A 13,638-nucleotide genomic window follows, 5' to 3' on the forward strand; every position below is an offset into this window, starting at 1 on the left:
TGTGAAGGGTATGCTTGCTTTTTTCCCCACAGAGTATTATTGGATTGATGCTAGATAAGCTGACTCTCAGGTCATTGGATGGTTGCATTCTGGCACGGTATTTGTTCTTCATAACTGTCATAGCTGAAAATGCAGATTCACACGAGTAAGTTGTAGAAAAAGGGAACAAGTACTTTCAGTGCCTGTGATGCCAACGTTGGTTATTCCAACAGAACACGAACACAGAATGTGCCAAGGTCATTTGGGTCTTGACGAAACTGAAGCTGAAGAGTCCTGTCTGAAGACAGCTCAATCAATTTTTTCTTCTGGTTAGAAACATGTCTCATGTGTTGAACTGTCAAAAAGATTGCGACTCCATTCCCAGGTTTCATCTTTGACATCTGGAAAATATTCCACTAGTTTTGTGGCAAGCGCATTTAAGTGAGAGATGACTATTTCTTTTATATCCACATCTCTAGTTTGGCACAATGAAGGAAACATGTCCAGCACTCAACTTTCAGCTCGAGTTTTCCACAGTTTCACTTTCTTCTGAAAGGCAACAGTTTTGTCTTTTGAAAGTTAAAACAGGCATCTTCCCCCTGCAAATTTACATTAAGGTTGTTCAGCATGCAGTAACAGGTGCTGGTGCTCTTCTCCCAAACACTTAAACAATCGAGTGCCGAGAGCCTTGGCCTTTATACCGTTAACCATTTTGATTGCAAAGCATCATGAAGGTCTAGCTGCATTTGCTTGCTTGCGAGTGCCTGACGATGCACAAAGCAATGGCCTGTTGCAGCATTGCTTGCAACTCCTTAAATCTTGCTGTTCCTTCACTGTGTTTGCCTGTCATTGTTGTGGCACCATCCGTGCACAATCCAACACACTTCCATTTCCATTTGAGAATTAATGTAGGTAGGTGGCACCTATGATTCTCTCCTTGAGCTCTTCACAAAATACAAAATCTTCAATAACCTCATCATGCACATTTGGCGATGTCGGTGAGGGTATGGAACCAACTCCCCAGTAATGTTGTTGAAGCTGACACCCTGGGATCCTTCAAGAAGCTGCTTGATGAGATTCTTGGATCAATAAGCTACTGACAACCAAACAAGCAAGATGGGCTGAATGGCCTCTTCTCGTTTGTAAACTTTCTTATGTTCTTATCACTTTGAAGAGCGAACATGCAGCTTTCACAAAGCCGTTCAGTGAGCTGCAAACTCACATCGCCTGACATTTCTTCAATACGCCTTTGTACAGTATTATTTAACAATGGCACACATTGGATCTTTTGTGCAGCTTCCTTACCTAGCATTTGCTCAACGATGTCCAAACAGGCAGATAATACTAGCTCCTCGCCAATTGTGTGTCTTTTTTAATTTTGCAATGTGTAGAGATGCAAGATACAATGCTTTCAGGGTTTTTTTCAGGAACTGTGGCATTTTTCTTAAAACAGGCAGCTTGGCGAATATATTCGCGGCCTTTGCTTGTGCATTCTGGGTGTCGGGTAATTAAATGCCTTTTTAATTTTGAAGGCTTCATGCTTTCCTTTGCAAGCATTTCTAGGCGCAACACATAATTTGAAGCTGGATCGTTTTCAGGCCCACAAACAATAAAGCCAAACTCAGTGTAACTCTGGTCATATTTCCTTGATACAGGCTTGCTTTTCTTTTCAGGTCGAGGCATTAGACTTGTACCAAGATCGCTAGTACTCCCTTGTTTTAAAAACTTATCAATATTAACGAATCATTTGCGTAAATACATACTATCCAGCATAGCTAACATGCACTGGTGAGGTGACGTTCAGTTGGAGTATGTGATCCAGACCATTTTACATGTGGGTGGGGGACTACATTGTTGTAATTTATTTCTAATTTATTTAAGTCTTGATCTTAACTTTTTTTTCTGTTTTTGTCAAATCAAAGACATTTAAGGACATTATTTTATGATTAATTAAAAAAATACATATGTTTATGTTTTACTGTGCTTTTTGATCTGCAACCCAACCCAATACATCTTGCGACCCAACAGTGGGTCGTGACCCACAGTTTGGAACCACTGTGATATAAGTAACTTGAAATCTGCAACTTTGCCAAAGCACAGACCACTTTCATGCAAGATCAAAGATTGCACAAAGAAGCATAAAAGATCATTTGATACCATTGTAATTATCCAAGGATATTATTTTTTCCTTCTAAACCACAAGTTGGCAATCTTGTTCTTCTCTGCTTTTATTGCAATACTGCATTGCTTCTTCTTTCAAGTCACAGCTACTCTCATTTATCTAAAACCACATGCAGTTAAATTCTTCTTGGTCGCTGCATGAATCACATCCCGTTTCAGTCTCAAGGTTTATAATGTTATCAGAATCCATAGACTGAAATGTGTGCCTTGTGTTCAATTATGTGCTTTTAGTTATAACAAGGTAATGTCTATACGATACCAGAGAAGGGCAATTCCAGTCCCAGAGGGCCGTTCCATTACACCATGTTTATTACAGTAGGTTTTAATTACTTTAGAATTGGAGGTTTAATTGGTTCAAATAAACAATTTTAGAAAACTGTTGCAACAAAGACCTGGACTTGAAGGGACAAAGCCCTGGCAGATCTTTTATTCTTACTGTAGATACCTGATATTTGAAAGTAGAATGTTGGCTTCAGGGAACAAAACTGCCTACTTTATACACACAGTAGAGTAACACAATATATATATATATATATATATATATATATATATATATATATATATATATATATATATGTATGTAATTCTTTATTATCCCCTACTGGGGATGAAATCCCCTAAGGAAGGGATATAGTGGAGGCGGTCGTAGTGCTAAAGTTACACTTCACACATTTTTCCACATATCAAGAGAACCACTTTTACAATTTTCATGAAACTTGGTAATATTAGCACAAGTTTGTGAGGATATCAGATTCTGGGGATTTATATGGGTGTCTGTCTGTCCATCTGTATACCACACTTACATTTTTGCATATACAAGTGCTCCCCTTTGTAACGCTGTAGACGGGAGCCATAGTTAAGAGACCGTGCTATTTGTGATCCTCCTTATAACGAGACTACTAATGGTAGTGTAATGGCATCATGGGGCAAATGGGAGCCATGACCGTACCACCTTATAACCTATTCCGCAGTAAAAGGGCCACCTTATAAAGGGGGAGCACTGTATCTGGATAACCACTTATCCAATTGTCATGACATTTGGTATTAACATTATATATCCTAAGCTTATATTCTGTTGGATAAAGCAAGGTGTCTGTCTGTCCTCACGTTCATCCATCTGTACGTCACATTTACATTTTTGCATGTATCTGGAGAATCGCTTATTCACTTGTCAGGAAACTTGGTATTATTTAGCTAGTGATTGGATATATAAGTTATATACCAGTGATATTCAATGTGCATCACACCTGTCGGCTGTATACACAAAATTAGGCCTATTAGTAACATGAAAAAGAATGTCACCATAACCTGCTGTGTGCACATACCTCCACATAACCCCCTATGTGCACATACCTCCACATAACCCCCTATGTGCACATACCTCCACATAACCCCATGTGTGCACATACCTCCACATAACCCCCTATGTGCACATACCTCCACATAACCCCCTATGTGCACATACCTCCACATAACCCCCTATGTGCACATACCTCCACATAACCCCCTATGTGCACATACCTCCACATAACCCCCTATGTGCACATACCTCCACATAACCCCCTATGTGCACATACCTCCACATAACCCCCTATGTGCACATACCTCCACATAACCCCCTATGTGCACATACCTCCACATAACCCCCTATGTGCACATACCTCCACATAACCCCATGTGTGCACATACCTCCACATAACCCCCTATGTGCACATACCTCCACATAACCCCATGTGTGCACATACCTCCACATAACCCCATGTGTGCACATACCTCCACATAACCCCCTATGTGCACATACCTCCACATAACCCCCTATGTGCACATACCTCCACATAACCCCATGTGTGCACATACCTCCACATAACCCCATGTGTGCACATACCTCCACATAACCCCCTATGTGCACATACCTCCACATAACCCCATGTGTGCACATACCTCCACATAACCCCCTATGTGCACATACCTCCACATAACCCCATGTGTGCACATACCTCCACATAACCCCATGTGTGCACATACCTCCACATAACCCCATGTGTGCACATACCTCCACATAACCCCCTTTGTGCACATACCTCCACATAACCCCATGTGTGCACATACCTCCACATAACCCCCTATGTGCACATACCTCCACATAACCCCCTATGTGCACATACCTCCACATAACCCCCTATGTGCACATACCTCCACATAACCCCCTATGTGCACATACCTCCACATAACCCCCTGTGTGCACATACCTCCACATAACCCCCTGTGTGCACATACCTCCACATAACCCCATGTGTGCACATACCTCCACATAACCCCATGTGTGCACATACCTCCACATAACCCCATGTGTGCACATACCTCCACATAACCCCATGTGTGCACATACCTCCACATAACCCCATGTGTGCACATACCTCCACATAACCCCATGTGTGCACATACCTCCACATAACCCCCATGTGTGCACATACCTCCACATAACCCCCTATGTGCACATACCTCCACATAACCCCCAGGACCAGGTAATAATTGTGCTAAAGAATGTGCAAAACAAGTTTAATGACAATTGAATAAGTGCTGCTCCAGATTATGTAAAAAAGTAAGTGTGGCATATGGACAGACAGATGGGCAGAGAGCTGCTATATATCCCCAGATCTTTGTATTTTTTAATAACTTGTGCTAAAGTGTATCCATTTCACATTTCATCATGGATAAGCAGTTCTCCATGTACTACTTTCTGTAGAAATCAATGTGTGATATACAGTACAGACAGTCTCCATATGACTCCATATAACCCCAAATGTAAATTACTAACATGCTTGTAATAATAAAATCAGATCTAGACACATGTTCTCAAAGTATTCAAAAAATGAAATTGAAACCAGTACTGTTCATATTATATTGCTTGCTTGTTTTTCAAGCTGTTGCTGTGATTTGCTGTGGTGGTGTTTCAGAGGTAGTGGTGCAGTGTGCCCAGTGCTTTAGAAGTAATTAATCATCCCTGTGTTCTTCTCCCAGGTGGCACATCCCACAATCCGAACCCAGCTAGTTAACTACATCTACAATGGCTTCCTGGTGCCTGTGCTGGCACCGGCTCTTCATAAGGTCAGTGGTTTGAAGAGTATCTTTTTTTGTTTCAGGCGTAAATTTAGTTTACAGGGGTTATTTTTCATGTTGACAGCTCAGGCTGGTGCAGTGTAAACAGCCCCGTTCTTGCCTTCCTGGAGGGATCCTCTCTCTCTACCTCCCATCTATTCTTATCCTTCGCTTCTATCAGACTGCCAACAGATGCAATTTTATAACTGTTTTGTTTTATACATTACTCTTTAGCCGACTGGTAGCTACAAAATATGACGTTTTTTTCATTATTGGTACTGTAATAAACGTAGTGTTCACATAATGACATTTGATGCCAAATTCAACTGATCTGATTATGTACACTTTACAAGTCATTTTTTTATGGGTTTAAGGGAACAAGCATCATATATGTTATAAACATTTTTCTTGCAAGAAGGATAATTAGTGCTTGCTTAAATTGTACCCAACCTGTAGACTGTGAAGAAAGGGCAAGTTACCTGTCTACCCGATCCCTTTTAGTGTGGAAGAGTATACGATTGTAAATGCATAGCAGTGTGGTGAAGTATAGTACAAGGATAGTACAGGCATGGTAGATATAGTAAATCACAGATACTGTTTTACTCGCGGTAGGAGAGCCTATTGGTTGAGTGTGGTCCAATACGTTCTATGAAGCAGATGACGAGTACATTTGATCACAAACAGGATGCAAGATACAACCCTCTTACAACCACAAGAGGTGGTCCTACTGCATGTATATTCATCAAGACTTCTAAACAAAATCTCAACACTGAATAAAGATGAAATACATTTTATCATTTGATAATCGTTGAGCTAGAATGTTTTTGAATATAAATACTGCGCAAGATGACACTCTCAGCAAAAGAATAAGAGGTCCAAACGTCTGTTGTTTTCAATGGAACGTGACTTGTAATAAGCGATACTGTTGTTTTCATGTTCAGTAATATGTAACCATACTGTGGCTTCAAAAACTAACTTTAACTTGGTGGCGTGTCTCTCTCAGCTGACACTGGAGGAGGTGATGACCACCACAGCATACCTGGAGCTGTTCCTGCGCAGTGTCACCGAGCCGGCTCTCCTGCAGACCTTCCTCAGCTTCATCCTGCTGCACCAGCATGAGAATGTGCACATTCTGGACACCCTGGTCAGCCGCATCAACACCCCCTTTCAGGTCAGAAGTGCAAGCAAGAACCCTTACAAACGTTTACCATAGTAAAAGCATAGCAAAGTGAAAACACAGTAAAGCATAGGTAAGCATATAGTAAAACATATTAATAAGAATGGCAAACCAGGGTAAACTATGGTAAATGCATAATATAACCATGAGAAAAGCATGGCAAAACTGCAAGAAGTAAAGAAGTAACAGGAGATTCCAATTCTTCCTTATCAAGAATACATCTGCTGTTGCATGAAGGATAGATGCAAAAGTTGAAACCCAGAATACAATAATACAAGGCTGTGCTTTAATGGTCATTCTCCTTCTTTTACAGCTTGGCACTGTGTCTCTTTCCTTGTTCAAGACTCTGATTGGTTTGCACTGTGAGGATGTGATGTTACAGCTCATCTTGAGGTACAGCATACTTCTGCAAAACACTGTTTCATTGTAGAAAGATGCCTCTAAGATAAAGAATAAAACGGTTTTGCTTTCTTGTACTGAGAAAAATGTAATAAAAATGGGCACATTGATGTATTGTTTCTTTATTCTACAATAGCTACAATAGCAGTTTTCAGTGCAGTTATCTTTCCTAGACCCATACATAGGTGAGCAGTGTTTGAAGATAAACAAGCAAACTTCTTTTGAGCTAAAGTTCTGAAAGGTAGCTTCCGTTCACATGACTGTGCAAAATTGCTTAAATCGAATTACAAAGATTTTGCCAGTTTTATAAGAAAACATATAGAACTTCAGTTGCTTGGCATTGTTATCTTTCCTCCTTCCACTGAGTTCCCACCCCCTTCCTTTGCAGTGTCATGTGGCTAATTAAAGCTGCTTTGCTATTCCAGGTACCTGATCCCCTGTAATCACATGATGCTGAGCCAGCGCAGGGTGGTGAGAGAGAGGGATTGCTACTCTGTGTCTGCGGCCAAGATCCTTGCCCTGACCCCCAGCTGCATCTCCCCTGTGCGCAGCATCCAGAAACACCAGGACAATTGCATCCTCTGGTCAAAGGGCAATGATTCCTCCCAGTCCAACACCAAGGGTAGCCATTTGGTAGTAATGCATTGAAAAAATGTTGAGATATTAAAAATACTAGTGGGTGGAATTGGCACAGGAGCCTTTTTGTTTTGTAATTGTTATGTCTGTGCCAGATAATGGATACTTGCAAAGCATACGACATGGTTTATTTAGATTTCCAGAAAGCTTTTGACAAAGCTCAGCTATATTGTGAAGAGTGTTGAATTTAAATCAAGGGAAGTAATGTTAAAACTTTACAATGCATTAGTAAGACCTCACGTAGAATAATGTGTTCAGTTCTGGTCACCTTGTTACAAAAAGGATATTGCTGCTCTAGAAAGAGTGCAAAGAAGAGCAACCAGAATTATCCCGGGTTTAAAAGGCATGTCGTATGCAGACAGGCTAAAAGAATTGAATCTATTCAGGCTTGAACAAAAAAGACTACGCAGCGATCTGATTCAAACATTCAAAATCCTAAAAGGTATAGACAATGTCGACCCAGGGGACTTTTTTGACCTGAAAAAAGAAACAAGGACCAGGGGTCACAAATGGAGATTAGATAAAGGGGCATTCAGAACAGAAAACAGGAGGCACTTTTTTACACAGAGAATTGTGAGGGTCTGGAACCAACTCCCCAGTAATGTTGTTGAAGCTGACACCCTGGGATCCTTCAAGAAGCTGCTTGATGAGATTCTGGGATCAATAAGCTACTAACAACCAAACAAACAAGATGGGCTGAATGGCCTCCTCTCGTTTGTAAACTTTCTTATGTTCTTGTGTGTGTCGCAGTCGCAGACAAAAGTATTTGAGCAGTTTAAAAAAATGAGAAACCACAAAAAGTGATTTCTATTTAAAGATATAAATTAGAGATTCAGCTTTATAATAAAACAACAAAACATATTTGGGCAATCAACATATTTTGTATAAAACCCATTCGTTGCTAATTACTGACAATTATCATGATTGAAAACCAATGCCTGATGATAATTATAGAATAAATAAATACATAATCATCAAGTGAAATTGGAAATTTGTGATTAAAAAAAACAATAAAAATGGTTAAAACTAAAGGACAGTAACGATCTCAAAATGGCAGCGATACAACTAAATGAAAATGGAGAAGCTGTCATAAAAATAGTAGAAAGACTCAGTTTACCAAAAGGCACTGTGTGGGCTGTTATTGACAAACACAGGAGAACAGGAACTACTGCACTAACTCCTGGTGTGGAAGACCAAGAAAGATGTTTGCACAATCTAGAATAAGAATCGCTCGAGCAGCCCAGCAAAATCAGCCCAGATTTGACACAAGAATTGAGAGAAGATAGCGAAAATTCATGCGTGAACAATTCAACGATACCTTAACAAGATGAATGTCCGTGGGCAAAAACCAAGATGCAAACCTGTGTTAAAAACAATACACAAAAGAAAGCGATTGGAGTTTTCCATTGAATACCTGAAGAAGCCTGATGATTTCTTCAACCAAATTTTATGGTCAGACGAATCCAAAATATAACCTTTTTCACTAAGAAAGCAACAATATGTTTGGAGGAAGAGAGGAGAAGAATTTAAAGAAAAGTTCATCATGCCCAGTGTTAAACGTGGTGGAGGTTGTGTGATGGTATGGGCTCGTTTTTCTTCCTCAGGCACTGGTGACCTTTGTATTGTAGAAGGATCAATGAATGCTGCACAATATCAAGCAATTTTGTACTCTCATTTGTTACCCAGTGCTAGAAGGCCTATTCCAGCAGGATAATGACCCTAAGCATTCTGTGAAGTCTACAAAAAAAAGGAAGATTACAGTTATGGATTGACCCTCTCGGTCCCCAAACTTGAATCCCATCGAGATGTTGTTATTATTATTGTTTGTTTATTTAGCAGACGCCTTTATCCAAGGTGACTTACAGAGACTAGGGTGTGTGAACTGTGCATCAGCTGCAGAGTCACTTACAATTACATCTCACCCGAAAGATGGAGCACAAGGAGGTTAAGTGACTTGCTCAAGGTCACACAATGAGTCAGTGGCTGAGGTGGGATTTGAACCAGGGACCTCCTGGTTACAAGCCCTTTTCTTTAACCACTGGACCACACAGTGGATTGACTTGAAGGCTGCTGCTGCAAAAAGGAAACCAAAGTCGACTGCAGAACTCAAAGCTGTATGTGTTGAAGAATGGGCAAAAATATCTCTGGAAAGATGCCAGGAACTGGTTTCAGAAAAAAAGACCACAAGCTGTAAAGGAAGCAAAGGGTGGGCACACAAAATATTAATGTAAGGGTGCCCAAATACTTTTGTCAAAGAATGAAATTCGTTTCTGCATGTTATTTTTAATTTGATGCATGTTATGTAATAATTTGTTGTTTTATTATAAAGCTGAATCTCTAATTTATATCTTTCAATAGAACAATTAGAAATTATGAAAATCACTTTTTGTGGTTTTTCTCATTTTTTAAACTGCCCAAATACTTTTGTCTGCAAGTGTGTGTGTGTCAGAGTTGTAACCAAGTCATTTTTGTCAAGTCCCAAGTCCCAACAGCCAAGACTCAAGTCACAACATTCAAGTCACAATGGTCAAGTGTCAAGTCTGTCTGCCGTGTCTGAAGCAAATATACAAACAAGTCTAAAATTGAAGATAAATATTTAAATAAAAAATAATAGCAGAAATGTTTACCTTTACAGACAACCGTTTAAAATGTGTCTTCTTTTGAAAGCATCTAGCGGTTGTAAATGCTGTCTTTGGCAGTTTGGCTATTTTTACCGTGCATGTTTTTTATTTGTTTTTTTTTCTATGCCTTTTGATTATGAGGTTGTCATCAGTGCAGGACTTCAGTCACCACAATGCCCTGCATATTATACCACGCCCTCCCCCTGGGGCGTGGCTTTGTTCTGGAGCTCAGCATCCAATGAAATGACAAATCACACAAATGCCCACACTTGAATTCAGCAAATGCGGCTGAAGAAAATGGTGAACCCACCTATTTTCCTCAGGACTCATTAATATGGGAGTTCTTACAGATGATTGACACTTGTATGTATTTGATCGGGGTTCTTGTTTTTTGTAAAATAGGGAGAAATACATTTTTTTTCTTTTTAATCTGAATATGTCTCTCTCTATTATATATATATATATATATATATATATATATATATATATATATATATATATAATAGAGAGAGAGAGAGAGAGAGGATTACATACATACAGTAAGATTAAATACAATAGATAGAATCCTGATATTTGTGCTCATCCTTACTTTCATACATGTTCTGTATTGGAGAAAAATGTCTTACCTCAGAGCACTGGGAAAGAAAAATAATAAGAAGAAATTACTGCCTTATGAACCAATCTGGATCAGAAGTCATACCAACCTAGTGTCCTTTTGCAGTATTCTGTTAGATACGCTCCATAAGGCTGGTACAATTCTCATATCACAACATAAACCATAAAAGAGGGACTGTGCAGCACATTTCACGCTTGCTAAATTTGGCATCTAGAGTGCAATCTGTATAGAAATGTAGATCAGGTCATGTCTCCTGCTGTCAGCATACACAGTATTATACTATATATAGTATAAATATCTTGGAAACCAGTCCTCTGTAGGCAAAATCAGGGTCTTTTCTTGAATACTATCTTTAATACTCTGTAAAATTATGCCTCACATTACATGGAAAAGTCCACTCAGTTATGTTAGCATGATGTCTTCATTTTTAAAGTAAGGTATTTCTATAGAAAATCCCCCCAAAGGTTTTTTTATTAGAACAAATATTTCTCACTCAGCTCACTTGATCTAAAATTATCAAAATTCTGACGAATGAGAATATTTTTGTCATGTCAGGTCTTTCAGTCCGAGTAAGAAATATTGCTCTCTTGTGCATCTCGTTTGAATATTTAGGGACACTTTAAGGGGACTGTATATTTTGTTCTGTTTAGTTTATGGTTGTAAATACTGTAAAGAAAATTATTAACATTTAATTTTAGGACTGACGGAACAACACAGATTTCGTAGATTTTTTTCTGAGTGTCTAAGAAGTTAACAGCATACCTTTTGCAATCCTGAACAGTACATTTGTGAATATATCCTATTTTATAGACTGTAACATTTTAAAATATTGAATAGTTCTCTAATATCAGGGGTTCCTTTCCCTTGTAAAATTGCAGAGCCTGTGGAAATATGTTGACATCCTCCTTAATATCTGTTTCATGTTTTTAGGTTCCAAAGAGGAACAATATGAACTTGACAGCCAGGAATACGCCCACATTGTGGGGTGTCAAAAAGGCATGGATGTCAGCTACTTGCACTACCTGTACGACGCCCGCAACAACATCACACGCTGCATCAAAGCCTGTCGAGTCTGGTCTGCCCCTTATGATGGGGAAAACCCTCCTCCTGAGCGACTCCAGCTCGGACCAGCGGAGGAAGGGGGCAAGCAGGCAGCATCCTCTCAGAGAGCCCGTCTGAGCCAGGTTTCCTCTGGCCTGACCTCCACGGGGGAGAAGGCACAACTGCTAGAGCTGGAGTGGGACGACAGCTACGACACTGGCATGTCCCCGGGTGGTGACGGTGATCTCTCCGAGGGAGACACTGGTGTCAAAGAGCCAATGCCCATTGAGCCGCCCAGGCACATCCAGGAAATGAGGAAGAACGCCATTATGCTCATCAAGGGATCTTACATCGAGGAGTCAGACTTTCAGGATGATGTCATGGTGTACAATCTGATTGCTCAGAGGGACGCCCAGGATGCAACGGAGCACATCGGTAACAGTCCAAACGGATCAGAGAAAACGGCACCCACTGTCCCGAAGCAGCAATCGCAGCCCCTCTGTAATGGTCTGACCGCAACACAAAACCCCAAAGCAGTGCAGGAGCAGAACAAGAAGAATGTCAGCCTGAGCAGGGAGGGGAATACCGTCTCGAGTAATGGAAAACTGGATGATGACAGCAAGCTGTCTGAGCCAGACCACAACTCAAATCTTCGAATCCCGAGCATGGACAGGGATGACCTCATCTCCCAGTATGATGACCTCCTCAAGGGTCTGGGGGCTAACTCTGGGGGTCCGGTGGAAGATGAGAGGGCCTTTGTAGACCCCGTCACTCCCACGGAAGAGGATGACATGGATTTCAATGCCTTTTCTGATGACATGCTGGATCCAGAAAGGCTGCCTTCTCCTTTTGGACCCAAAAGCCGCGCAGTGTATTCTGTCAGTACCAGCACCAGGATTCACGGAGCACCATTCACAGGTAAGGTTTGCGCACTAAGTAACTGTGCAAAAAGACAACCCCAATATTTGTGATTTGAATAGTTTTGGTGTCTGTACAGAAAACCCAAAACACGTATTGAACTTTTCTAAAACATTTCTGTGATGTCACCCTTTGATCTTTTGAAGCATTGTACAAATCTTCTAACTAAAAGTAGCTGTGTGGCTTTGAAGAGGAGTGCGGGGCAGATATATTGTTGATTAACCAATCCAGTTTGTGCTATGAATCCACAGAAAACTGTTGATTCGGCAACAAAACCACCGTCTGAACAATTCAACAAAAAAGCGAATACCATTTTATTATGCAACAATCATTTCAGCAATTAGTTAATTATGGTATTATACATTTCAAACGTAACAGGGCTTGCCATTTCAGTTTAGCATTTCATATTGTTAAATACTTTGACAATTTACAACCCCCTTTTTAATTTGTATTTCACATATCTTCTGGACAGGTTCAGGAACAACAGCAGTTTCATCATCACAGTGTAAATCTCCATCAGTTATACAGACATTAGATGTAAACACAGCTTTTGCATTTCTATTGTTTAACTATTGTTCAGATAAGCTTAAAGCCCACTTACAAAAAACCAATCGTTGGCAATGATATTTAGGTCTTCATCTGTTTTAGGTTTGGCAAAACAATCAATAACTTTATGGTTCACATTCCTTTTGTTTTTTTGCATTTATATTTTTCGAATGCCACTTTCATGTTCTACATCTAAAACATAGTCCTCGCTACTATACTCACTTACAACAGACACTTCTGTCTGTTGTAAGTGAGATTTCAAACTCTGAGGAACTCATGACAACATTCCCACACTCAAGACAGTGAACTATTTTTACAGATTCAACACTTGTTGTTTATCTCTTACGTACTGATTCTTTTCAGTTTATCAAGTTCATTGTACTACGCAATGCTGAGACCTACTTGAGCACAGTGACATATATTTC

At 40.0% G+C, this 13,638-nt stretch overlaps 1 protein-coding gene across 7 annotated transcripts in view; it reads left to right on the forward strand.

Moving 5' to 3' along the window:
- The window catches only part of LOC117421401 (FHF complex subunit HOOK-interacting protein 1A-like), a 51,202-nt gene that overhangs the window by 33,724 nt on the left and 3,840 nt on the right, over positions 1-13,638 (forward strand). For all 7 annotated transcript variants that reach the window (XM_034035780.3, XM_034035775.3, XM_059028812.1 and 4 more), the window contains 5 exons: positions 5,182-5,268; positions 6,263-6,430; positions 6,750-6,829; positions 7,261-7,457; positions 11,639-12,667. In XM_034035780.3, coding sequence (XP_033891671.3) covers positions 5,182-5,268; positions 6,263-6,430; positions 6,750-6,829; positions 7,261-7,457; positions 11,639-12,667 — 1,561 coding nt within the window. The remainder of the gene's footprint in view (positions 1-5,181; positions 5,269-6,262; positions 6,431-6,749; positions 6,830-7,260; positions 7,458-11,638; positions 12,668-13,638) is intronic.

Source organism: Acipenser ruthenus, chromosome 1 (assembly GCF_902713425.1).
Source record: "Acipenser ruthenus chromosome 1, fAciRut3.2 maternal haplotype, whole genome shotgun sequence".
In the NCBI taxonomy this organism is placed as follows: domain Eukaryota; kingdom Metazoa; phylum Chordata; class Actinopteri; order Acipenseriformes; family Acipenseridae; genus Acipenser; species Acipenser ruthenus.